The sequence below is a fragment of the Antedon mediterranea genome, chromosome 7 (assembly GCF_964355755.1).
Source record: "Antedon mediterranea chromosome 7, ecAntMedi1.1, whole genome shotgun sequence".
Classification (NCBI taxonomy): Eukaryota; Metazoa; Echinodermata; class Crinoidea; order Comatulida; family Antedonidae; genus Antedon; species Antedon mediterranea.
The window spans coordinates 3,946,960-3,974,425 of record NC_092676.1 but is presented as its reverse complement, the minus strand read 5'-3'; the positions used below and the strand labels follow the sequence as shown (position 1 = coordinate 3,974,425).

The 27,466-nt window shown below is 34.3% G+C and overlaps 3 protein-coding genes and 1 long non-coding RNA gene across 6 annotated transcripts; all 4 read right to left on the bottom strand.

The window, feature by feature from the left end:
- Positions 1-1,782: 1,782 nt before the first annotated feature.
- Positions 1,783-7,284, bottom strand: LOC140054453 (actin-binding protein WASF3-like). 3 transcript variants are annotated; one of them, XM_072099442.1, is made up of 6 exons: positions 5,668-5,704; positions 4,394-4,689; positions 4,123-4,276; positions 3,845-3,956; positions 3,083-3,371; positions 1,783-2,699 (listed from the first exon to the last, which is right to left on the bottom strand). In XM_072099442.1, exons 2-6 carry the CDS (start codon positions 4,662-4,664, stop codon positions 2,560-2,562), a joined length of 966 nt encoding a protein of 321 aa, XP_071955543.1. In that variant the 5' UTR covers positions 4,665-4,689; positions 5,668-5,704; the 3' UTR covers positions 1,783-2,559. The 3 variants fall into 3 exon arrangements, with proteins under 3 accessions (XP_071955543.1, XP_071955542.1, XP_071955541.1); XM_072099441.1 differs by lacking the exon at positions 5,668-5,704 and adding an exon at positions 7,026-7,284 and having other exon boundaries at positions 1,784-2,699; XM_072099440.1 differs by having other exon boundaries at positions 1,784-2,699; positions 5,582-5,725.
- Positions 7,285-7,902: 618 nt separating this feature from the next.
- LOC140054929 (uncharacterized) lies at positions 7,903-11,841 on the bottom strand. Its single transcript, XR_011846588.1, has 2 exons — positions 8,830-11,841; positions 7,903-8,688 (listed from the first exon to the last, which is right to left on the bottom strand). It is a non-coding gene; the product is annotated as an uncharacterized lncRNA (long non-coding RNA).
- Positions 11,842-11,903: 62 nt separating this feature from the next.
- On the bottom strand, positions 11,904-21,621 carry LOC140055269 (zinc finger C4H2 domain-containing protein-like). Its single transcript, XM_072100571.1, has 5 exons — positions 21,480-21,621; positions 13,663-13,834; positions 13,382-13,554; positions 12,826-12,991; positions 11,904-12,398 (listed from the first exon to the last, which is right to left on the bottom strand). The coding sequence occupies exons 1-5, from the start codon at positions 21,536-21,538 to the stop codon at positions 12,285-12,287; spliced, it is 684 nt and encodes a 227-aa protein (XP_071956672.1). The 5' UTR covers positions 21,539-21,621; the 3' UTR covers positions 11,904-12,284.
- Positions 21,622-21,656: 35 nt separating this feature from the next.
- LOC140055268 (uncharacterized) lies at positions 21,657-27,067 on the bottom strand. Its single transcript, XM_072100570.1, has 15 exons — positions 26,877-27,067; positions 26,696-26,752; positions 26,519-26,553; positions 26,100-26,294; positions 25,885-26,005; positions 25,576-25,668; positions 25,306-25,466; positions 24,850-24,935; positions 24,577-24,765; positions 24,242-24,366; positions 23,884-23,920; positions 23,402-23,550; positions 23,025-23,163; positions 22,431-22,515; positions 21,657-22,197 (listed from the first exon to the last, which is right to left on the bottom strand). Exons 1-15 carry the CDS (start codon positions 27,039-27,041, stop codon positions 22,002-22,004), a joined length of 1,833 nt encoding a protein of 610 aa, XP_071956671.1. The 5' UTR covers positions 27,042-27,067; the 3' UTR covers positions 21,657-22,001.
- Between the last annotated feature and the right edge of the window lie 399 nt (positions 27,068-27,466).

Below are 27,466 nucleotides of genomic sequence, written 5' to 3'. Positions count from 1 at the left end.
GAGTGACAAATTACACTCACTTCCCTGCTGTTGCTACCATCATAAGATCATACCGTAACCCGTGTGTCATCAATGATGATATGGTCTTAAAATACTAGGTCATTATAATAATGATAGACATTTAGGCCATGATTATTATGATTGTTTCTATTACTAAGTCTCAAAATAGCCGGCCTTCTGTCAAAATACAGAACTACATATAGCCTACATTAACTCGATCTTCTTAAAAAAATAAAAATAACTTACGTGTATGCAGACACCGATTATACAAGGAAACAATTAATAGTCCTAAATTATATTAATATGATAGTCATTACTAATTTACCACCATCCGCGCGTATTTTAAGATTAGCGATTGGATCGGGGACTGGATACGTTAAAAAGTCTCGGTTTCGTTAAACACACTCACTGAGTGAAATCAGATGAAACAAAGTTAGGAATTCGTTAGCGATAGTTCAACACCGCCTCGGGGTAGTATTCACCACTGTCGATTATAGACCACCCCCTGTAGTTAGTAATTTGAAGTTCATGTTCGGATAGGATGACGTCATAAAACCGAGTCAAGGTATCTTCCCATTTCTGCCTCCACATGAGATTGGCTGGAAACAAAAATAGTGCTTTGTTTTATCGGATTAAAATCTGTTAGGCATATAATTTATTTAAAAAACACTTGTTAAAAAACATTTTCCAAACTAAAATGCATCAGTTTAGTTTACTGCTAGGCCTATAGTGTCTTGCTAGTTGTTAGTTTGCCGTACTTAAACTTAAAGTAGTTGAAACATGTGATGGAGATCTTAATTTAGAACATGACGTGACCGCGTAATGCGTCACCACCGCCTCCCCAGCAAGCGGCAGTAGACTGGCTGGTAAAATATTATATAAATTATTATGACACGTTGTTTCTCAAGCACTTTGATAAAATGCTTTAATTGAATCCGTACACCGTATCCGACAAATTATTGTTGCTTGTGTTGTTGTCTCTAGTCCTGATATAGACATTTATAAAATTTCTCTTTGGGTGCGTGGTCATATATTTATCACCTTTTTTATTTATTTATTTACCAATCACAGCGTCCGCAGAGTTACTGTTTTTAACAACAGTTAAAAGTAAAAAACAAACTAGGCGGCAATTCTCGAAACGAAAACTACAGTTTAAAAATACGTACTGTACCTTTCTTGAGAATGGGAAACCCGCTGAGTCTGCGGTGAGTCTATTGATCTCAACAGAGAAATAGAAAACGCACGCAACCTAAGACTTAAGAGTTAGAATGGTTTATTTGAACTAATTACGCACGTTGTCCTATTTTGAGTATTGGTTTATACTGTACTAGATCTAATCTTTACGTGGTAAAGGGATTTACATTTCAGTATTAATATCCTTGTGCCACTCCCGGAACGCCTATTTTTGGAACATCCATCTAAGGCCACAGGAATGGCATGGATATCCGACGTCCTCAGGTTATACCTCCTAAAATTATACTTCGGCCTACTATTAGGTCTAACATTGAAGCCTATTTGGTTTTTTTTATCAATTATAGGGCCTTTGAAATTTAAAAATATAGAATAACTTACCAACGGAAATTAAATATTCTCCAACAATTAATTAATTTTTTTGAAGCTAGCTAGATATCGATCTCATTTCATAAACTAAAACTTGTTTTTTTTTTCTATTTAAGACAGGACCACAATGTAATGTAACTTTCAAACAGGGTTTCTTTTACCTACTAATTGTGAAATCCTGGATAAATATGTTGTTCAAATAATAAACATTTCATTATTCATCATCGCAAATAAAAGGTACAATGATAGATTGAAATATCGATACGCATGCGCAAAAACCAATCGTTTTCGATTCGCGCGAAGTTGAAAAGCAGGCTTTAAAAATTGACACGTGCCCTCTTTATAAGAATTTAACTTTATACCAAGGTGACATGCGCCCTCTATAAAAATAACTCGTCTTTATTTGAAACACATTTCTAAAAATTGTAAAAAGAAGTGATATGTCTTTTGCATTTATTTCTTTTTGTAGTTTAGGGGGAGCTAGTATTTGCAATAAACTTCTCCTCACTCCCCTTGGATCTCCATATTAAAAAAAAATAATATTTTATTTAATGCATATAAAGTTTATTTACAGGTAAAATGTTTTACAAAATTACAATGATTAAAAATGATTAAAATAAATGCTTACTAAAACAATTTATCTACATAATTAAATATAACTATATTTATGCACTAGTAAAAAAAAGGTGCTCCAGTCGAGACTCGAACTTGGACACTCTCGCTTGGTACGCAGACATCCTACCATTAGACCATAGCATTCATGGCACTGTATGTTATAACGTAGCAACTCATACTACATGCACTAGTGGGAAAAAACAGTTGCTCCAGCCTATAGATTTGAACTTGGAGTCTCCTGCTTGATTTGCAGGCACCTACCATTACACAATGGCTTTCATGGTACTGTATTTTATAAATTCAAAAGCAACGCATACTAATTAACATAATGTTAAATGTCTTTGCAATCATCAAATTCATCGTCATCCCATAATTAACAAAATGTTAAATGTCTTCGCAATCATCAAATTCATCATCATCCCATCCAACGTCTTCTCCATCACTTAACTCCATCTGTTGTTGGAGTAACTTAGCAACAACATCCGTTTCATCTTGAACTTCTGGCTCTTGGTTCACCTTAATTCCTGTAAAGTGTGATGGTATTTATTTATAGTTTGTGAAATCAAAAAGAAAAACTATATTATAAAGCACTGTTCTGAAAAACATTGTGCCTAAAAGGCTTTTAAACTGTGGCATAAATTGAAATAACATATCAACATATTCTTTTTACATAATCTAGCATTTTAATGAATAGCAGGCCAGATGATGTTAGCCACCAGTAGGTTATGGTATTGGTTGAAACCTGACCACTTAAAGATTGTCCCCCCAAAACATGGAAAAAAAATTCAAAATAGGCCATTTTGTAGATTTAACAATGTTAATATTTACTACAAAAAAAAATTAGCCAAAATAAATTATAAAAAAGACAAAATAAATGTTTAAATTTAACCAGAAAACCGTAGCATACCTTGATTCACAAGCAGATTTAAGAGACCGCCAGCAATTGATGCGGACCGGTCCACAGGGGCTAGTATTTGCAGCTCCGAATACACTTCAACGTTATCACCATTACTTAAGTTGTCATTTTTATCTCTCATCATGGCCATTTCAGCTCTGATGTGTTCTTTATCGATTTCTTCTAACTCTCTTCCTTTACCTTTCCTTTCCAACGCCTTCTTCTTTTGTACCATCGCTTTATGTCTGTCGCATGGTAAAGGTATGGTAGGCTGTATACGTTTGTAAGGTCTGTATTTAGACTAGAAAAGGAAGCAAGTGACATTTAGTATTAAAGTATAGGTCATCATGTTGACCTGTCATCATGTTGACCTTTCATCATGTTGACCTGTCATCATGTTGACCTGTCATTATGTTGACCTTTCATCATGTTGACCTGTCATCATGTTGACCTTTCATCATATTGACTTGTCATCATGTTGACCTGCCATGCTGACCTAACATTTTGACCTTTCATCATATTGACATGTCATCATGTTGACCTGTCTTCATGTTAACCTGTCAGCATGTTGACCTGTCTTCATGTTGACCTGTCTTCATGTTGACCTGTCATCATTTTGACCTTTTATCAATTTGGCCATTCATCATTTTGACCTGTCATCATGCTGATCTATCATTTTGACCTTTTATCAAATTGACATGTCATCATGCTGACCTGTTATCGTGATGACCTGTCATTATTTTGACCTTTCATCCCTTTGACCTGTCATCTTACCTTTCTCTTTTTATCTCCTCGACTTGATAAGTTTTTTTCTTGTTGTGAACGCCAAAAATCAAAGAAAGACTTTGGATTACTATACAAATCGGAGCTTTTTTTACCATCCTCCCTAAAAATTGAAATAAGAAAATAAAATACAAAACATCCAGTTACATTTACCAAAAGTGTGATAATTGCACCTACCATGAGTTTGAATCATTATTATACACAATATATTATTAATTATACATAAATCTGAAAAAAAATATTGTTCCATGCTCCATGGCTCTACAAACCTGAATTCTGTCAGACATTCCAAATCTGGCATGACCTCTGACCTCTGGTACATTTCCTCAACACATTTGGGTCTCCTTGTAATGTCCATTAAGTTGTTGTCACATGTGCTGTTACTGTAAAATGGCACCTTTTGTAATGCACCTTCCAAGTCATCTGTAACGATATTTAGCCATAATTGTTTCAAATTTTTTGGAATAAAATAGAAAAAAAATCTTTTCACAAACATTTTTACTTGAATTTAACTGAATTTTGACAAAAAGCATGCCATACCATCATCAACCAAAGGATCCAGTGTGTCAATCACATTGGAGAGTTTATGAACTTTATTCCGAAGTTTGTGCATTCTGTGGAAGATGTCCGATGCCTCCTGGTGGATGGAAGTAAAAATATCCTCCGCATGTGCGCTAAGGTTACTCAACTGGCGAATAACATTTACCAGTGTGAAGTTTTTATAATGTTCTAAATTCTTGGATATGTCTCTCATCTCACGTGCGTCCCTACTCACGTGGACTGGTTTGACATCTCGAAGTGACAGAGGCATGGTTGATGGTTCCTATAGCCTATACCTACAAAAAAAGAAATTGCATATTTATATATAGAGAAATGTGCATACTGCTTTCTAAGACCCAGTGGTCTAATGGGATGGTGTCTGCCTAACGAGTAGAGGACTGAAGTTTAAGTCTTGGATAGGGATTTTTCTGTCTCATCTATGTCAGCATAATTTGTATGGATAGTTTGGCATATCTCTCTAACAGAGAAGAAGCTCCTTACAAGGTTTAAAAGTTAAGGTAAGAAAGGAGTGCTCAACCGTATGTTATTAGGTATTGTTTCCAATACCAGTAACAATTGTTAATACTTTAGTTGGAATCATAACAATGATATCAGTAATTCAAATAATAATAATAATAAATGAATGAGTTTATAGATAAATAAATTTAATACAGACATAATCTGTATAAATCTGTAGGTATCTACCAATTACCATAGAAAATAATATAATATACATTTACGGTCTATGAGACAAGATATGTTAAAGGAAAAACACACTAAAACATGAATTGAACAAAATTTATAAGATTATGAGGTAAAATCACAATAAACACCACTGCACAGTCAGTAAACCCTCTGTTGTTTGGTTTTTATTCTTCAAAAATCTATCACACTTGAGCAATTGAAAAATGAAAAGAAACTCAAATTTGGGTCAATTTTTAAGACAATTTTTATTCCATATTAATGATCTATCCACACTTTTACTGTATTATAAAAATAACCCCAAAAAGGTTGATAAGACCACAAACAAGAAGAGAATGTACATGGATGGGGGTTTATGGTACATGATGGGTGTATCCGAGAGGCATACCTCCCTGGGTGTATCATGGTGCACAGTGATTACATGGTACAGTTTACTCCATGTTGTAACATTGTTGAATCATCATAATAATAAATAAACACACCTACCTGTATCTGCACAGTTTTATATTATTACTGATTAAAAAACAAAGGATTCACAAGATTTCATACAAAAAATAAACACACAAACACACCTGTTTGGCCAGGCAGAAAAACTAAAATAATGGTGGAACATAAATACTACAGTTTACTGCAGACAAGAAACAACTGTATGTATTTAATAGCTGACAAGGCCACAAAGGAGATTCTTTATGAGCTATGTTTATGCATGACTGAGCAAGCAGGCAATAAAAACTATATATACATATATATTAGTTATTCATAGCAGAAGAAACAATCCCATAAAATTATTTTTCTTTTCCTTAGATTTATCCTAAAATTAATCCACAGCTTCTGTAACATAATCTGTATCAATTTTTAAAATTATGTTTATTTTGTTATTAACTTATAAGAGGAGGAAATGAATTGCCATGGGTCAGGTTTTTTACTTTTTAACAGTCGTATTCAAAGAACAAATAATTTTATGACAAAGAGGATTAGAAAGCTGTTTTGCTGTTCTTTGTCTACGAATGATAACAATATACTCTTTGTGTTAAACCAACTACAAACAAATTTTACTCCAATTCAATATAAAATATTATCAAAATTATAATGTTGTGGTTTTGATTCGATTATATTTCTATAGTATAATTAAAGTAAAAAATTAAAGATGTATTGTCCCCCCACCCCCCACCCAAAAATGAAGATTAATTAAATAAGACTTTGAATAGGGTTATTGTGTAGTGTTACTAAAGTTAATCACTTCTGTTGAAAAAAAAAAGCAGGAAAAAATATTGTTTTCTCATATAAAATAACAAAATAAATGTTCAAATTCAGCCAAAAACTTATTGGCTAGCAGCCATTTGGACTATTTTTGGTAAATAAATATTTTATCCAAAGTCGATAAATATATGCAACATTAAAATGGCATATTCAACAAAAAAAAAATTAAAAATTATTTTTTCTAAGGGACAATACAGTACATCTTTAAAAATTCAGAAATACAATTTTGAGTTCCAAAAATGTAATATTAAATATGTATACAGTTTGTGAATTCTATATAATTATAACACATTTTTAGGGTGTACTGAGTCAACTAAGGATAATTTAACACTTTGCAACAGGTTGGGCAATGGTAAACCAAATAGTATTTAGCATTTCTGTCGACTTAGTTTCCCCATTGTTCCATTCTTTATATAATACCTTCAAGTCCTATTTAAGGCCCTTTCATACAGTGGTTGACTCACAATTTCATTGTCCTTTTTTATACAGTTAAGTCCTATTTGAACTTACAAATTAAACTGCTGTAAACAAGCCCTTTCATAAACACATTTCTATATTAAACATATAGAATTTCCGTTTTTTGTTTCCTTAAAAATAAAACTCAGTTTTTAATAATATATAGGCTTAGAATAGACACTTATAATCCCGGCTTATAATACAAGAAACTTACCTTAAATTAAAGTATATTTCAAAACACACTTGCAGGAAATAATAAATGATCCACTTTCAAAGAATTCACAAAGCATGAGAGAGTGAAGCCGGGCGATCAAGCATGACTGACAAGATACACAAAAGTTTCACAACCTGTTATAGCTACAAAACAAGGAAGTATATGAACATGAAATCACTTGAGACAAAGTATTTGTACAATTTTCAGGAAAAGATAAATAAATTAATAGGTGATTTTAACTCTATACATACATGCCAAGTCCCTGTCATCTGTAATATTATAAAACATAAACAAACATAAGCTATGTCAACTCCATACATTCCTCCAGGTCCCTCTTACCTCTAAATATCGTGACCTCAACTCTACAGTTATTATAAATACAATATTTAAAAAAAAAAGTTATGATAGTTGAGGCTATCAATTCAGGAATTAGTAAAATTTTCTTTCTTTCTTTTCTTTTCTGTTTTAATTGGCTTCAGGAAGCAAAGCAATGCTTATCTTGGCAGTGTATCTACTTTCCTTTTACAGTCTTTTTACAGTATCATAGGAAATTCCATGATACAGCATCACATGAGTTTCACATGTATCGCCTAGTATCATAAATCAAAATCTAACCCTTCATGATACAGGCAATACATGTGATACACACGGGATGCTGTATTACATAATGTTCCTTTGATATTGGGCATGATTAGTCTCTTGCGGGGATACAGCACCGAGAATTTAGTATATTATGGTAAAACAGGGGAGAATTTCGAATGTTTAAATTCTAAACTCTTTAAAAAGATTTAAAAATGAATTAAAAAAAACTACACAAGCAAGTCTCTCACAGCTAAATGTTTTGTTAAAGTGTGAAAAAAAAACCAGTATTAACATATTTCTACAACGTTGGTACATTTTTTATTTAGCATAAAAACAGCTGCGATAATACAAATTGGAATATTGAGCACACAAAGACAGTTATGCAAATATGGCAGGGATAAGATACAATTCAGTATGGCAAACTTTGATTCTAATATTGGAAGCAATTGTTCTATTAAATGTAAATACACTTTATTATAAATATATTGCACCTTAAAAAATGGAATACTTGTATTTTTTTGTCACCATAAATGAATAAAAAATGAACTACATCCCTAATACATGAAAAAAGAAAAAATTTCTTAAAGATGTATTGTCCCCAAAAAATATGAAAAATTATGATTAATAAAATCAGACTTTAAATAGACCACTTTGCAGTTTCAATAAAGTTATTCACTTCTGTCAAAAAAAAAACCCAAAAAATAATTATTTCACTTATAAAAAGACAAAAGAAACATGTTTCTCATTCCAACTTAATCATTATACTTGAATCCTGTCTACATTATCATGTGATTGTTGATGTCCAATCACATCAAAGATCAGTTTGCACTCAACTACCTGTACATAATACACCCTCAATTACAATTCAAAACGATTAGAAAAAACTTTGAAAACCCAAAACTCTCACACTACTCAAGGGAACAACAACCCCATCTTGATTTGATCTGGGCCTCCACGGATAAAAAAAAGTTGAACTTGACTTCTCTTAAGGTCCACAATTTTATGGTAACCAGACATATAGGCCGGCCCAAGGTGCCCAGCATTGAGAGAGTTGACTATATTGTTAAAGATTTTTCGAAAGCTCTGTCTACACTATCAAACTTTATGTGACAAAAAAATATGTGATGTGCCCATATATGGACATGATAACTACATCATATTTGGGCACATCACACTTTTTTGTTGTCAAAATAGTTTGATAGTGTAGACAGAGCTTAAAAGCCTCTCCTTGCTCGGGATTGTTATTGTTTCTGCATAAATTAAAGTAAATTAAAATTAAAGTACTTCACTCAGTTTCTGAGTGTTTTTGTTTTGATTGTTATCCAGTACTACTTGACTTTCTCTCAACAAAGAACTGAATATAAATTGTTTGTTTACAGTACATTTAGCTAATATTGTCAATTATGATTTGTATAAACAATTTAGTTTTAAGTGCTTATCGTCGGCCAACTAGGAATTATGTAATCAAAACTTATCAAAATTCGTAGGACATTTGAGGAAGTGAGAAAGCAATATTTATTCTCATCTAATACTTCAATCAAATTATAAATGGTTTCTGTTTACTCTAAAGCTCTGTCTAAACTATCAAAATAGTTTGAAAAAAAAAGTGATGTGCCCAAATATGGTTGTGAAATGACATCATCATGTCCATTGAGTGGAGTTGTGGCTTGGTGGTTATGATGCTTGTCTACCAGTCCAAGGGTCCTGGGTTCAAGTCCCGTCACATGTCAGGATTTTTTCTAAGGACCAAATTACTTCACTCCCAAAGACTTGTAATACGACTTTATGTAGAGCATCTTGTGTATATGTTTGTCTTGTGAACCTCTGAGGGTCCCTGATGATCAGCAATAGCTGGATGGATCACCCTCATTAAATATGGTTAAAAAAAAAAAAATAATGTTGAATCCCACAGCCCTTTTGACATACAGTGTGGTAGCTGTGATGTGGCCAAATATGGTAGTGATTTGCTTAAATATGGTAGTGATATGACAGCATCATTTCCATATATGGGCACATCACATTTTTTTGTCACATAAAGTTTGATAGTGTAGATCAGGGAAAAATTAAATTAAATTTAACTCTTCCCTGGTGTAGATAGAGCTTTATGATAAGGATAATCAAAGAACTTATAACACAAGAATCTCCTGTTCTTCAATTTGCATTCAAAACACAGTATCGGAAGTACAGGGTTAAAAGGTCAAACTGGGCGACGCCATTTCACAGCATGGAGCAGCGCCCCCTCCAAACTAGGAAGTCAATTACTCTACCCCCCTAGAGTATTAGCAGATCCCCTCTATGATTTTGACTTTCTAATTTGATGCGGGCGCCCTACTCCTCAGTCAATTACTCTATCCCCCCTGGAGCATTAGCAGATCCCCTCTATGATTTTGACTTTCTAATTTGATGCGGGCGCCCTACTCCATGGCTCACAATGGCGCCACCCATAGCTCTATTCTATCCCACAATGCCTTTCGAAATTGTTGTGCGCTTCGGACGAACAGGAGATTCTTGTGTTATAAGTTCTTTGGGATAATATAATACAGTACTACTAAAAGATAAGCTATAATAATCTTGTTGAAACTGTTACCATAAACTTTGACCTCATTTACACTTACAATGTAGGCCTGCCATAAATTGGATCAGGCTCAAACAATTAAATTTTGACTCGATCATGAAGCAGGTCATTAAGTTGATTTTAATCTAATATTATTATTTTTGCCGCATATTTGACGTCCACTTGCAAAACATACGTAAGATCAAATTTAACATTATAAATGATTCTTTAAAGATGTATTGTCCCTTTGTCAAATTCCAAAAAAATTAAAATAAAAAGATTTCGAAAAAAAGTGGGTCATTTTGAAGTATCATAATAGTTATTAACTTCCACCAAAAATTTGTCAAAAAAAAAAATCATTTAACTGAAATACAGACGTTTTTTGGTTTAAAAAATAACTTTGACTTCCAGTCAAAGTTTTCGATCAAAACATATCCCATATGCAATGCGCTTATTTGGCTACTCTGTATGCATAATCATAAAACTTCCTCGCGATCTGTGTGAAAACAACTTTCAACCGTGACGAGTTGTAAACAATTAATTAGCATCATGCATAATGTATACTCATGGTTTGAAATCTTTGTTTACTTTTGCTCGCTATTTTCCAGACAAAATGTAATCAAATTAGTTTAGCTATTAATTACGTAAAATTGTTGTTTTTGGCTCGAATTTTCGACTTAAAGTGAATAACTTTAATATTACTTTGATATGGCCAATTAAAATTTAGTATATTTTGACCTTAATTTTTTTGTGTTTCAAGGGACAATACATCTTTAACAAACCAAATATATAAATAGATAAGCATTCGTAAATCAGATGACATGGCATGATTGAATAAACTGTTTTGTTGTTCTTACGACTAAGCTTAAGGCCCATTTACACTAGGGCGATAACAATCGACGATAAATATATAAACATACATTTTTCTTTCATAAAACGAAATAAATTAGAACAGTTTTCGTTCTAGAACTATAGGTTAATCATTTATGCTGTTTTTTATAAACAAATATTTGTAAAAATCTAATCAAATGACTTCATGATCAATAAAAACAATAAAATATTTTTTCTCATTACTAATCATGACGTCATTTGATTAGACGTGTGGAAATTGACAATATTAGCTAAATGTACTGTTGTTGAGAGAAAAAGTCTGTACTTTTAAAATATTATTTAAACCCCACATCAAACAGTAAATATTATTTTTATCAAAGACAGCATAGATGATAATCCTATAGTTCTAGGATAAAAACTTTTTAAATTTCTTTTGTTGTTGGTATGAAAATTGCATATTTATCTTTGATCGTTATCGCCCTAGTGTGAATGGGCCTTTAGGCTAGTTAGCTGAAAATTGTAATTACATTGCAAGTTGCAGTCTGTACTTTTAAAATATTATTTAAACTCTACATCAATTGGTGTATTCTCAGTTTTTACGTTGAGTTCTTATTTCGCAAGAGTATTTCAAACGTACAAGTACATACTATAATGAAAAACAAACTCGGGAGTTTGTTTTATATTATCATATATAAAATTTAATAGTGGACACTCAGGTTTAAAGATATATTGTCCCCCAGAAACATGAAAAATAAATATTTAAATCAGATTTTGAATATATTATTTTGTAGTTTATAATAAAGCTAATCACTTCCGAATAAAAAAAAAACTGAAAAAAATTATGTTTTCACTTATAAAATGACAAAATAAACCAAAAACAAAATTCAACCAAAATTCCATTGGCTGGCAAATTTGACTATTTTTGCTTTTGATTAAAGTTTTTATGTAAATACATTTTTTTTTTCAATTCAATTTTTGTGTAAAGTGGATAACTATTAGTTGACATTAAAATGGCATATTAAAAAAAAAAATTTGTAGGAATTATTTTTTCAGGGGGACAATACATCTTTAAATGCATACTAAACGAATAAGACTGTGTAACATTTACCAATCAAATAGAAGAAGTACACATTTTCTGTTTAGCACAAAAGTTACTATAGAATGATATGCTGATTATCAGCTCACTAGGCACTGAGAAAGGCTGTTGTGGCCTTTATTAGCTGATATTGTACTACTGTAGTTTAACACCAAAAACATCATTTGAAAGGATATAGCAAGGTTATTCTCCTCTTCTACTCGTCAACCTTTTTCTTAGGTTTCTTCGGATTTCTAGATCTGCTCTTTGCTTTGCACAGAGGGCAGATGGGAGCGTTACGATGGATTTGTTGATGACAAGACAAACACGCCTGAAAAAGAATTGATCTTTCTAAATAAAAAAACAAAATTCCTGTTTTGGGAGCATTTCCTATATGCAGAAAGACGCAATTAAATTTTCTTTTATTCAGTCAAACTAAACCAAACAATTCATTTTGGTCAAATTGCCTAAAGTCTGATTGAGACTAGTTTGTTACAGACCTTCATTTAAAAAGAGCACAATCACGCTGGCGCTCCCCCGTTCTGTTAAAAACTATCTGAAGCAAAAAATATTGGTCCTTAATTTTTCCAGATATCAACCAAGACTACATGAATAGAAACTTCCCACAACGGCGAATATAAATAGAATTTGTCAACGATGAAAGAGGCACCGGTAAACTAGCAAACTTATAATCATAGTAACAACGTTCACTTGATCATACTAAGGGTGCCAGCAGAAAGCCCTATGTGTCGACTTACTTTCATGGGTGGCGCTTGCTGCCTGAAGCTTGGTCTTTCAGGTGTGTGGCCTTCCTGGGGCATCTGCAGTGTCTGAGCTGCAGTTGCTGCTGCCACCAGCGACTGTGGCAGGGCAGGTTCTGGTTGGTCTTCATTTTGCCATTCGCTCTTTTGTCCTTGGAAATAGCTGAAGAAGAGAAATAAAGATTTTAATACATTTTTGGACACTAATGTGACATTTTTTAGAGGGGTGGCCTGTGATGATAAGTCTAGGATTTTTTGTGCACATCACTGGAGTATTGAGGATTAAGAGAGAAAAAAACCTATTTTTGTTATCTTTTGTGAGGTAATTCTGTCTGGGTATTTATTATTATTCATTTAGTGAAATGATGATGGTTGTTTTATAGAGTCCCTAGTAAGGAAATAAGCCATGAAACAAATAACCATTTTTACTTCTTATATTTTGTAACCATGTTAAAGGGCCAACTGACACAAGTTTACTTTTTTTGCTCTGCATTACTTGATGAAATAAATGTTTGTTGAATTTTAATTTGAGTATATATTGAGAAACAAGTACCTTGTAGTAAGCTTAGCATCTTCTTGCGACAGGTCAGGGGTTGACTCAAGGCCAATGCTAGCCCTCTGTAAATCAATCTGTTGTTTTAACATATGGAAGTCTTCGTACAGGTGCTTGGCATGGTTGAATGCACGGTTCCTGTCGGATTCTGCCTGTTTAATGGTTGATTCCATCTGTAAAAGATTTCAAAAAGTACTGTTGATGATATAAATAAGCCAACACTGAAATACATGTCAACAATTGTTTAAAATTAGAGTAAAAAATTTAACAGGGACCCTTACCAAGTTGATATCAGCGTGAATTAGTCGAAGCTCTTCAACGTGCGCCATCTTTTCTTGCATCAGCATCTCCATCTCGCCTTTGTATTCCTTCAGTCGTTCCTCCTCATTTTCGGTTTCTTCAAACTCCACCAGAAGCCGGCTCTTTATCTTTTCTAACTGCAAGGTTTTTCCTCTAGGAAAAGAAACATAACTTTTTGGATTATCTGTAGGACAACCACACAATTTAGATTGATTTAATTGTGACGTTGAAAATCAGTAACGCGTTACTGACGTCATAGTTGAAGCAAATTGTATACAATCCATTTGGATGGATGTCTGTGAAGTTGGTTACTAGTTCCTAGTTCCTATTTCCTTATTCAAATTCAATTAAAGGGACAGTCACAAATATTTTTTAAAAAACAGATTTTAATACGTAATAACTGTCTAATTGAGTTGTTATTGCACCAACATGTTAGCCTTGACCTCCTCTACTTCTTCCGGTCAAAGTTTAATAACATTTTATGCATTTACGCCCTCTACGGCGAATAAGTAACTGGCTTTTACGAACGTTATAACACTTGACCTACTTAATTTTTTCAAAATATTTTGGTATGGATTGATCACCCTTGACCTACTCTATCATTTGCCACCCCAGTTCCGCGAACTTTTTTGCATCTACGCCCTCTACGGCGAATAAGTAACTGGCTTTTACGAATGTTATAACACTTGACCTACTTAATTGTTTCAAAATGTTTTGGTATGGATCGATCACCCTTGACCTACTTTACCATTTTCCACCCCAGTTCCACGAACTTTTTTGCATCTACGCCCTCTACGGCGAATAAGTAACTGGCTTTACGAACGTTATAACACTTGACCTGCTTAATTTTTTCAAAATATTTTGGTATGAATCGGTCACCCTTGACCTACTCTACCATTTGCCACTTCAGTTCCGCGAACTTTTTTGCGTCTACGCCCTCTACGGCGAATAAGTAACTGGCTTTACGAACGTTATAACACTTGACCTACTTAATTTTTTCAAAATGTTTTGGTATGGATCGATCACCCTTGACCTACTTTACTATTTGCCACCCCAGTTCCGCGAACTTTTTTGCATCTACGCCCTCTACGGCGAATAAGTAACTGGCTTTTCGAACGTTATAACACTTGACCTACTTAATTTTTTCAAAATATTTTGGTATGAATCGATCACTCTTGACCTACTCTACCATTTGCCACCCCAGTTCCGCGAACTTTTTTGCGTCTACGCCCTCTACAGCGAATAAGTAACTGGCTTTTCGAACGTTATAACACTTGACCTGCTTAATTTTTTCAAAATATTTTGGTATGAATCGGTCACCCTTGACCTACTCTACCATTTGCCACTTCAGTTCCGCGAACTTTTTTGCGTCTACGCCCTCTACGGCGAATAAGTAACTGGCTTTACGAACGTTATAACACTTGACCTACTTAATTTTTTCAAAATGTTTTGGTATGGATCGATCACCCTTGACCTACTTTACTATTTGCCACCCCAGTTCCGCGAACTTTTTTGCATCTACGCCCTCTACGGCGAATAAGTAACTGGCTTTTCGAACGTTATAACACTTGACCTACTTAATTTTTTCAAAATATTTTGGTATGAATCGATCACTCTTGACCTACTCTACCATTTGCCACCCCAGTTCCGCGAACTTTTTTGCGTCTACGCCCTCTACAGCGAATAAGTAACTGGCTTTTCGAACGTTATAACACTTGACCTGCTTAATTTTTTCAAAATATTTTGGTATGAATCGGTCACCCTTGACCTACTCTACCATTTGCCACTTCAGTTCCGCGAACTTTTTTGCGTCTACGCCCTCTACGGCGAATAAGTAACTGGCTTTACGAACGTTATAACACTTGACCTACTTAATTTTTTCAAAATGTTTTGGTATGGATCGATCACCCTTGACCTACTTTACTATTTGCCACCCCAGTTCCGCGAACTTTTTTGCATCTACGCCCTCTACGGCGAATAAGTAACTGGCTTTTCGAACGTTATAACACTTGACCTACTTAATTTTTTCAAAATATTTTGGTATGAATCGATCACTCTTGACCTACACTACCATTTGCCACCCCAGTTCCGCGAACTTTTTTGCGTCTACGCCCTCTACAGCGAATAAGTAACTGGCTTTTCGAACGTTATAACACTTGACCTGCTTAATTTTTTCAAAATATTTTGGTATGAATCGGTCACCCTTGACCTACTCTACCATTTGCCACTTCAGTTCCGCGAACTTTTTTGCGTCTACGCCCTCTACGGCGAATAAGTAACTGGCTTTACGAACGTTATAACACTTGACCTACTTAATTTTTTCAAAATGTTTTGGTATGGATCGATCACCCTTGACCTACTTTACTATTTGCCACCCCAGTTCCGCGAACTTTTTTGCATCTACGCCCTCTACGGCGAATAAGTAACTGGCTTTTCGAACGTTATAACACTTGACCTACTTAATTTTTTCAAAATATTTTGGTATGAATCGATCACTCTTGACCTACTCTACCATTTGCCACCCCAGTTCCGCGAACTTTTTTGCGTCTACGCCCTCTACAGCGAATAAGTAACTGGCTTTTACGAACGTTATAACACTTGACCTACTTAATTTTTTCAAAATATTTTGGTATGAATCGATCACTCTTGACCTACTCTACCATTTGCCACCCCAGTTCCGCGAACTTTTTTGCATCTACGCCCTCTACAGCGAATAAGTAACTGGCTTTTACGAACGTTATAACACTTGACCTACTTAATTTTTCCAAAATATTTTGGTATGAATCGATCACCCTTGACCTACACTACCATTTGTCACCCCAGTTCCGCGATTTTCTTTGCATCTACGCCCTCTACGGCGAATAAGTAACTAGCTTTTACGAACGTTTTACACTTTACCAACTTAATTTTTTCAAAATAGTTTTTGCATACGGCGAATAAGTAATTTGTTATGGGTAGATGACCCTTGACTACTTTACCATTTGCCAAACTAGTTCCGCGAACTTGTACCTATGTCCTTTTATGGCGAATTAATTTTGGTTTTGTTTTGACTTGTTACAACATGCAATTTTAAAAGATAATTTCTGAAGCAAACACAAATACAACAGTTTGGTTATGAACGGTAACCACAAGTTATTATTCCGTTTTATTCATTACAACTTTTCAACACAAGTACAACATGACTACCTGAAATTAAAACAGCATTTAAAGTAGGCTCTATCGTAGTAAATAAACTAGAACTAATAAATAACTTCTTACGTCAACATGTGACGACATACTGCATAGTTATTCAATACCGCCCCACTTCATTAAATGTTATGCCGGGCTATTTTTTCTCGTTAATTACAACAGTTGCAATCGATCAAATGTAATATCTTTTTAAACGTGCTTACTTACCCATTCTATAAAAGCACACATACAAACCAAGTCTGAACTGACGTTTTTTATAAATGTCATTACAGCAACTGCTACTTAAAAACAGTTTACACTTGGCGTTCATACCTCTAGACCACCGAGCTCGGTGGTCTAGACGCCAGGCTAGTGATCTGGAGGTTGTGGGTTCGAGTCCCACCCGAGAACTACTTGCGATTTTTTTCGCAAGTATTCTCAAATGTACTTAGTATAAAGTACAAATTACGTCAGAGTAGGGTAAAACATCTAATTAATCCTTTATTAAATTAAAGAGCGCACATTCTTCCCTGGATGATGAAAGTTGTTTTAAAAACAATACAATAATTGTAATGTAACGAATGTAATGTTGAACTGTAAGTAGCTGAAATAATTTGTTATTTAACAATTTAAATATGCCTATTATTACTCTTTCATAACTTATATATATGATATGTACATGTCTGTGAAGTTGGTTACTAGTTCCTAGTTCCTAGTTCCTTATTCAAATTCAATTAAAGGGACAGTCACAAATATTTTTTAAAAAACAGATTTTAATACGTAATAACTGTCTAATTGAGTTGTTATTGCACCAACATGTTAGCCTTGATCTCCTCTACTTCTTCCGGTCAAAGTTTAATAACATTTTATGCATTTACGCCCTCTACGGCGAATAAGTAACTGGCTTTTACGAACGTTATAACACTTGACCTACTTAATTTTTTCAAAATATTTTGGTATGGATTGATCACCCTTGACCTACTCTATCATTTGCCACCCCAGTTCCGCGAACTTTTTTGCATCTACGCCCTCTACGGCGAATAAGTAACTGGCTTTTACGAATGTTATAACACTTGACCTACTTAATAATTGTTTCAAAATGTTTTGGTATGGATCGATCACCCTTGACCTACTTTACCATTTTCCACCCCAGTTCCACGAACTTTTTTGCATCTACGCCCTCTACGGCGAATAAGTAACTGGCTTTACGAACGTTATAACACTTGACCTGCTTAATTTTTTCAAAATATTTTGGTATGAATCGGTCACCCTTGACCTACTCTACCATTTGCCACTTCAGTTCCGCGAACTTTTTTGCGTCTACGCCCTCTACGGCGAATAAGTAACTGGCTTTACGAACGTTATAACACTTGACCTACTTAATTTTTTCAAAATGTTTTGGTATGGATCGATCACCCTTGACCTACTTTACTATTTGCCACCCCAGTTCCGCGAACTTTTTTGCATCTACGCCCTCTACGGCGAATAAGTAACTGGCTTTTCGAACGTTATAACACTTGACCTACTTAATTTTTTCAAAATATTTTGGTATGAATCGATCACTCTTGACCTACTCTACCATTTGCCACCCCAGTTCCGCGAACTTTTTTGCGTCTACGCCCTCTACAGCGAATAAGTAACTGGCTTTTCGAACGTTATAACACTTGACCTGCTTAATTTTTTCAAAATATTTTGGTATGAATCGGTCACCCTTGACCTACTCTACCATTTGCCACTTCAGTTCCGCGAACTTTTTTGCGTCTACGCCCTCTACGGCGAATAAGTAACTGGCTTTACGAACGTTATAACACTTGACCTACTTAATTTTTTCAAAATGTTTTGGTATGGATCGATCACCCTTGACCTACTTTACTATTTGCCACCCCAGTTCCGCGAACTTTTTTGCATCTACGCCCTCTACGGCGAATAAGTAACTGGCTTTTCGAACGTTATAACACTTGACCTACTTAATTTTTTCAAAATATTTTGGTATGAATCGATCACTCTTGACCTACTCTACCATTTGCCACCCCAGTTCCGCGAACTTTTTTGCGTCTACGCCCTCTACAGCGAATAAGTAACTGGCTTTTCGAACGTTATAACACTTGACCTACTTAATTTTTCCAAAATATTTTGGTATGAATCGATCACCCTTGACCTACACTACCATTTGTCACCCCAGTTCCGCGATTTTCTTTGCATCTACGCCCTCTACGGCGAATAAGTAACTAGCTTTTACGAACGTTTTACACTTTACCAACTTAATTTTTTCAAAATAGTTTTTGCATACGGCGAATAAGTAATTTGTTATGGGTAGATGACCCTTGACTACTTTACCATTTGCCAAACTAGTTCCGCGAACTTGTACCTATGTCCTTTTATGGCGAATTAATTTTGGTTTTGTTTTGACTTGTTACAACATGCAATTTTAAAAGATAATTTCTGAAGCAAACACAAATACAACAGTTTGGTTATGAACGGTAACCACAAGTTATTATTCCGTTTTATTCATTACAACTTTTCAACACAAGTACAACATGACTACCTGAAATTAAAACAGCATTTAAAGTAGGCTCTATCGTAGTAAATAAACTAGAACTAATAAATAACTTCTTACGTCAACATGTGACGACATACTGCATAGTTATTCAATACCGCCCCACTTCATTAAATGTTATGCCGGGCTATTTTTTCTCGTTAATTACAACAGTTGCAATCGATCAAATGTAATATCTTTTTAAACGTGCTTACTTACCCATTCTATAAAAGCACACATACAAACCAAGTCTGAACTGACGTTTTTTATAAATGTCATTACAGCAACTGCTACTTAAAAACAGTTTACACTTGGCGTTCATACCTCTAGACCACCGAGCTCGGTGGTCTAGACGCCAGGCTAGTGATCTGGAGGTTGTGGGTTCGAGTCCCACCCGAGAACTACTTGCGATTTTTTTCGCAAGTATTCTCAAATGTACTTAGTATAAAGTACAAATTACGTCAGAGTAGGGTAAAACATCTAATTAATCCTTTATTAAATTAAAGAGCGCACATTCTTCCCTGGATGATGAAAGTTGTTTTAAAAACAATACAATAATTGTAATGTAACGAATGTAATGTTGAACTGTAAGTAGCTGAAATAATTTGTTATTTAACAATTTAAATATGCCTATTATTACTCTTTCATAACTTATATAACATTATACAATAATTTCTTTCAAAACTGTCAAAAGCAATTTTTTTCCATTGCATTTTGTTTCTCATGTTATGATGTAGGAAGATAATTGTATTTAAATGTTGCATCACATTAAGTTGTTTAAATGGTTTTCTTACGCATATGGTTTAGCCTACGGCATAAATGTCTTTCATTATAAAATCTATAAATTACTAAATATTTTACCACTGTAGACCTAGAATGTTTAAAAAAATCACCCACATACAATGACATCATCTTACAGTACCCATCTATAAGCGAACAAAAAAAAAAACAAAGCTGAACTAATGATTTTTTTAAAATGTCATTACAGCAACTGTTACTTAAAAACCGTTTACACTACCTTATAACAGCAAAATTAACATATTCATTAATACTGTTACCGTTAATATTAACAATTAAAAAGCGCACACTATTCATTGAGTGATAATAGTTACGATAGGTTAAGGGTGATCGATTCATACCAAAATATTTTGGAAAAATTAAGTAGGTCAAGTGTTATAACGTTCGTAAAAGCCAGTTACTTATTCGCTGTAGAGGGCGTAGACGCAAAAAAGTTCGCGGAACTGGGGTGGCAAATGGTAGAGTAGGTCAAGAGTGATCGATTCATACCAAAATATTTTGAAAAAATTAAGTAGGTCAAGTGTTATAACGTTCGTAAAAGCCAGTTACTTATTCGCTGTAGAGGGCGTAGACGCAAAAAAGTTCGCGGAACTGGGGTAGAAAACGATAGAGTAAGTCAAGGGTGATCGATCCATACCAAAATATTTTGAAAAAATTAAGTAGGTCAAGTGTTATAACGTTTGTAAAAGCTAGTTACTTATTCGCCGTAGAGGGCGTAAATGCATAAAATGTTATTGAGCTTTGACCGGAAGAAGTAGAGGAGGTCAAGACTAACATGTCGATGCAATAACAACTCAATTAGACAGTTATTACGTATTAAAATCTGTTTTTAAAAATATTTGTGACTGTCCCTTTAATTTAATTTGAATAAGGAACTAGGAACTAGGAACTAGTAACCAACTTCACAGACATTTTGGATGGAGCATTTTGGGAAAAAAAAGTGTCGATGGTTTTTTTTTTACTTTTGATTAAAACAAACAATTAATATATAAATGAGGATCAGGTGACGTTTTCAACCACCTTGAACAACATTAAATCAATTGTATTTGATAACATTTGATACCATAAAACCATACCGTGCGTAGATAAATGAATGAATGAAAGTAGACGGCAAGGTGGACACCTGTTCGCCTTTGTTTATCGTTCACACACAAGCCTAGCTTCGGTAAATCACGTGCACACAAAGCGGTTGTGGTAAGCACCATATATTCTTTTAATTTCATCGCAAATAAATCACAGTTTTTACATTGCTGATGCTTTATCATTTGCACTAAACATTCTTCATTAATCACTTACCGAATATCTTTAATTTGTTCAAGTTTCTGAAATACCTTGCTTGCATTTTCATCCTCCATGATGTCTTGATTTTCTTTGATGGGCCTTCTTGATTATAGAGGGCGACATTTCAATTGTTAAACAGATATCGATTTTGGGTCAATATTAATCAATTGTCTTTTATATCATACAAGCGCACAAATGCTTTCATTTATTATTTTAATAATTCTCTGTGAGAAAATTGACTAGAGTCTGTTTTTTCTGTCTTTAAAAGTGTAAAAAAAAAGATACTTCTTTGTTGCTCAATCATACCAGTCAGTGCTAGATTTCAAAATATTGTTCTTTTTACGACGGCTTAGACTAGACCAAAGCATACAAATACAAAATGTGCAATAAAAATTAGCATTGTACTAAAATGCAAATTTATACTATATTTACTAATCATATATAATTTTATCCCCAAGAAAGATCCTTTCCAATAAATTATTTTGTTCCATTTATTAAATTATTATAATAAATCTGTATCTTTGATTAGATTGATTTTCACAGTAAGGAGTAAAAGACCTCTGGTTGAGGTCGAGGCGGACAAGCCATCTCCGCCACATTCCCGATCCGTAGTACTATATCCTCTTCCCACCATCTTCCGTGGATCTGGAGACTTATCGGCAAACCCTTCTGACTGAATCCAACGGGAACAACTAAACACGGATTACCAACAAAATCACCCAAAAACATATACCTAGTTAAAAGAACGAGAAAATGATAAGTTATTAACAGTAACTTAGGATGTTTTCCACCCACATTGCTCAAATGATACCAACACTTAAAATGGTTTTTTTTTTGCCTCAAGGGAACAAGAACAGTAGTAAACGTATTGTTTAGTGTTTTTTCAAAAAATATATTTATTTTTACACAGTATATTTAATGGGTTAAATTATTTTAAAAGTATAAGGTTATAGCCCAATAACTTACCTCATTGAATCAACTATAGTGTCCGAATCAAACGTTCCATAGTTGAGATCGCCAGGCTGGATCTCAGGAGCTGTAATAGGTGTTCCTAAGAACACAAAAATATTTAATGCCTTTGTCAGCAAACAGTTGTAATAGGTGTAGTATGAAAAGGTGGGAGGTGTACTATCTTTTAATAACTAACTTCAAATAATGAGAGGGATATGAATTCCCTCTTAACTATCCTATGTAACCATTTGAGATAAGTTTGATTCCCATTTCCAATATCGATAAAACAGCTGAATGACTAGTCATTAAGTCTAAAGCTGTCTACACTATCAAACATTATGTGACAACAAATGTGAAGAGCCCATATATGGACATGATGATATGTGATATCACTACCGTATTTATGCATATCACTACCATATTTTGGCACATCGCACTTTTTTTGTCAAACTAGTTTGATAGTGTAGACAGAGCTAGCTTTAACTCTACTTTCTCTCTTTTACATTTGTACACTATACTGTCTGATACAGTACTGTTAATTTATATCTGCCAGGAAAGTGATTGGTGGTCCCTAAGGCTGGTCCTTGTAAAGGAACCATCGAGTATTACCTGGTGTTATTATAACATCTACTTGTTGATAAATATCTTTCAGAAAGTTGATAGTTCTTGTTCGTTGTTTATTCGCTAGTACAAAGTCTGTGGCTGATATGTTGTTGGCTGCTGACATGTTCAACCTGGATTCGCATGACTGCATCGGGAAAAAAAATAAATAATGAGCACCAAATTTTAAAATTTGTACTTTTGTGTCGTAAATATATCATATACTAACCTTGTTTTAATAACCTTTCATAGTAAAGGTCAGCGATATAACTAGATGCTACCAATAACTTTTTCCCAATTCTTCACAGTGCGGAGTACTATACAAAACCATAATTTTGTAGGTCTGAACAGGCCCTTATTCAAATCATGACTTGTTATTTACTTACTATTTTATTGTAGTGGTCACATAGAACATTTGTAATTGTAGGCCTCATCTCTGCTAAGCATGTAATGATATGGCCAATTCTAGCTTCTTCCAACTCTGGAATCTCAATGTCAATAACCTTAGCTCCGTTCATCTCTAGATGCTTGACAGCTTCGAAAGATACAAAGAAACAAATCTTGTAAAGCGTTTTTGAAGTAGTGAGTGAGGTTTTAATGACATTTGTTGGCTTGCTTCGCATTTATGCCTTTTCAACATGTTGCCAGGCACACACATTTAACAACAGACATAACACCAGTATACTCCCTAACAGTCAATATAAATGGCATGCTTTTTCTCATATCTGCTAGACCATTGTTGAACTGAGAACTCCAAAAATGTTTTAGGCCATTTTGTTTGGTGTAGTACTTTATTTTTGCCATGGAACCCTCTTTTGTCTTGGCAAATGCAATGGTGAATAACTCAGGGCAAAAATTAAATAATTACCTTTTTCACATGCGCTAAGGATTTCTTTATCACAGTCCTGAAAAAAAGTTATAAATTAAGGAAATATGTAAAAAACACAGTATAACAAAAGTATGATCATAGTGGAATTACTGGTTGTTAACATGCTTGCTACCGATCTCAGAATGCTAGGTTCAAACCAGAGTTATTCTTATGTTACTACCTCAGACACATAAGAGACTTGGGTTACAAACATGGGTTTTATTTCCCAACATGCCATTGGCGAGTCATGTGCTTAATTGATAGGCCTTTGACGTGTAAGAAAAAGTTAAGTTAAAATAGATTCAGACTCGTAAAAATGTGTTTTGCCAACTGTCGATATCTTATCTTAATTTCTTACTCTAAAGAAATGCCAATCAATTCCAATCTTAATGTTGTAGAGATCAATATTATCAAAGTTTTGAAGCGTGACTTCTGGTTGGTCGACGGTGAAAGGATCTCGAGGATCTGGACCGGCAACCATAGCTAAAAAAAGGTAAAATGCGGCGATATAAAACAATTTGTTTTGCAGTGGATGGCATAGTTCAACCACAATGTTTGTTTGTTGTTGGAGAAAGAGCAATCATTACATGACCCCCAGGACTCTCAGAGTATCTTAGCTACAACTCCACAAGCCTTTTATTCAACAATTTATATGGAAAAACGTTCGACTAGAAACATTACAAGATAACATACCATAGGCCAGGGCTACATCTCGTACAGACGAGCAAATTGGCCCACAATGCAAGCAAGAGTAACATTGCCCTGCTCCACCATAATAACTAATGCGGCCTAGCGTTGCTTTAAGCCCAACTATACCACAGAATGAGGAAGGAATACGGATCGATCCTCCTGCGTCAGTACCAAACGCTACTGGACATAAACCTAGAAAAACAAAGACAGAGGTTGTGAAACATTTTATTGAAGAATAAAAATATGCATACAAACTCTATAAAGTTTTGAATGTACCAGAAGATACCGCTGCGGATGAACCACTTGAGCTTCCGCCAGTGTAATGATTAGTGTTGTAAGGATTTCTTGCCGTTCCATGTAATCTAAATAAAAAGGTAACATAGTTAACTTACAAAACAATCAATCATACAAAAATTGTAATGCTGGAGTGTAAAAACCCTTTTTTTGGTTTACAACCAATTTTGTTGGGGATAAAAATTTTGTAATAATAATTTACAAAATGGTTATTTTACACACTTTATTTTTTCTCTTTGTAACAGGGGCATAATTATTAAAAAACAAATTAAAAATTAAAAGAAAATGTTTTAGTATGTTTGTTTTCAAAAAAGTAATTTTTAAAAATCAGTTGCTCAGAATTATTCTCTCTGCCCTAATAGAGAATGATCTCTGGAAATTGTATAATTTCCAACGATACTTTGCAGTCTGGACAAGAAATAAATTGAAGTTACTTACTTGCCTGGGTTACAGCCAGTGGTACCTAGGCCAAACTCGTGCATATTTGTAACCCCTAGTATCATAGCTCCAGCTGCTCTCATCTTGGCTACAACAGCGGCGTCTTCCACGCTCTGCTCACTGCCAAAGCATTCACTTCCAGCCCGTCTGTGGTATGGTACCTACAAAATCAAACACAAATAGTTATCCTTACATATTCTGGTAAGGCATACAGAATTTCAACGGCATTAGGTTTTTATGAATGTATAAAAAAAAACAATGTATACATACACAATGAAGCTCATTTTTAAAAGCTACGGGAACTCCATCAAACACAGACAACCAAGTTCCTTTGCTGTATCTATCAGTAGACTCCTTAGCCATCTATAAACAATAAAAATAAATAATAATAAAACAAAAAATAATAAACAACCAAATATAAAGGCTCCTAATTTTTTTCTATTAAAGAAGAAACACTATTGAAGAGGAAATCGATGGAACTCAACAAATGTCTCATTAATAGGAAGGTCCAAACATATATTTTCCTTTGTTTAACATACTAGTTTAGTTAACAGCATTTACTATGGTAGTTTCACTTACACGTCTGATTTCAAAGGTATTGTATTCAATAAAAGCTCGCAGTTTTGGTTCTCGTGCTTCTGACATCTGTATAGCTTCAATCGCATCCTCGGCTACTTCAGAAGGTGTAACTTCACCAGACCTAAAATAAAATTTACTTTATGATTACTGAACCTTGGGTTCTACTGTAATGAGAATAATGTTGTTTTAAACAATCACAACAAAATTATATTTACAGGTACGCTTGATGGAATTCAGAAACACTGTGATAGTTGAATTCCTTTCTCGAACGTTTCTGTTTCTTAAAAACCAAGTTATCTGTGGCACATTTCTCGTTCACTTTGGCTTGTGGTCCGCTAAATGGGAATCGTGGTTGGTACGTTGGAATATCATCCAATTGCAAATTTCGAAACAAATATAGGTTAGCTTCGCTGGAAAAAAAATGATATCAAATAGTTTTAAAAATAATCAAAAGCAGTAAGAATTAGTATTATATACCTGCACAAATATTTTACCTGCACAAATTTATTTTCTAATTAAAACTATTTTGCAAGGACTTTTTGTGCAATTTCTATTTCTGCATTTAAACATATTCTATATCAATCATTTTCAATAATGTAAAAAAAAAAAATAATAAAAAATTATAATGTGATACCTTGCTGTGACCGAGGAAATAAAACCACCAAGAACCTAAAAAAAAAACAAACACAAATTTTCTTTATCATAAGGCTAAAGAACCGATTGCAACTAAACTAACTGCACCCATCTGTGCAGTCAAAAGCATAAACAAATCTTTTTAATCTTATGAATGATAAAACTCAAAACTACTTACAGAATTTGATAATGTCGTGGCAAACTTTAGTGTCAAGCCGGAAAATCTTGGTACTGTCTAAAAGAAGTAAAAACAAAAATTTTAATCAAGAAGTGCACGTTGTAAGACCAATATATATGGCTAGGCCCAAACATTGAAAGACCGACAAGCAGTAGGTCGCAGGCCAGAGGCCCATACATACCGCTTTCACGATATTGTAATTTCGGCAGCTAGCTTCACCTACGGGTCTCTTTACGACGCGCCTTCTTGTGTTGCTACTTCTCCGGATAGCGAACAACCACACGGTTGTCATAAGGATACATGTTGAGGCAACAACAGTAGAAATATGAATATAGTTGTTGTCCATTTTGAGTCAATTTTCCTTACAAATACTACTGATTATACTCTCGATAAACAACACAATGTGCTACGTGCAGCGAAGCATGTCGCATCCGGTAAAAGGCGTACTTACCTGGAATTCACTATACGTACCTGCACAGTCCATGGGAGGTCCACGTGCAGTTTTGTTGACAAAAATATGGCACGCCAGCAACATATAAATTTTTGAAAAGAGTTAGGTTTGGTGTGCAAAGCACTAACCGAGGGCATTAATCACTTAATCTTAAAGGCTAGGTATAGGCAACATTGTCTATTGATCATACATTCTAATAATTATCAATCTTTTTATTGTGCTACAGTGGATCGAGGGATTAATACACAGTAAAATATGGATCCTCTACCTGGACACTAACGAAAGCTTTAGAAAGATTTAAAATATCCTACAATTTAATT

Excerpts from the sequence above, each read along its gene's own strand:
- LOC140054453 (XM_072099441.1), bottom strand. The coding sequence starts at position 4,664 with ATGCCTCTGTCACTTCGAGATGTCAAACCAGTCCACGTGAGTAGGGAC. Across the intron at positions 3,957-4,122 it reads GAATGTCTGACAGAATTCAG|GGAGGATGGTAAAAAAAGCT; the intron begins GTTTGTAGAGCC and ends TTCAATTTTTAG. Across the intron at positions 3,372-3,844 it reads GAGGAGATAAAAAGAGAAAG|TCTAAATACAGACCTTACAA; the intron begins GTAAGATGACAG and ends TTCCTTTTCTAG.
- LOC140055269 (XM_072100571.1), bottom strand. The coding sequence starts at position 21,538 with ATGGAGGATGAAAATGCAAGCAAGGTATTTCAGAAACTTGAACAAATT. Across the intron at positions 13,835-21,479 it reads GAACAAATTAAAGATATTCG|AGGAAAAACCTTGCAGTTAG; the intron begins GTAAGTGATTAA and ends TTCTTTTCCTAG. Across the intron at positions 12,399-12,825 it reads AGCAAGCGCCACCCATGAAA|GCGTGTTTGTCTTGTCATCA; the intron begins GTAAGTCGACAC and ends ATTCTTTTTCAG.
- LOC140055268 (XM_072100570.1), bottom strand. The coding sequence starts at position 27,041 with ATGGACAACAACTATATTCATATTTCTACTGTTGTTGCCTCAACATGT. Across the intron at positions 26,295-26,518 it reads ATTTCCTCGGTCACAGCAAG|CGAAGCTAACCTATATTTGT; the intron begins GTATCACATTAT and ends TTTTTTTTCCAG. Across the intron at positions 22,516-23,024 it reads AGATGTTATAATAACACCAG|GAACACCTATTACAGCTCCT; the intron begins GTAATACTCGAT and ends TTGTGTTCTTAG.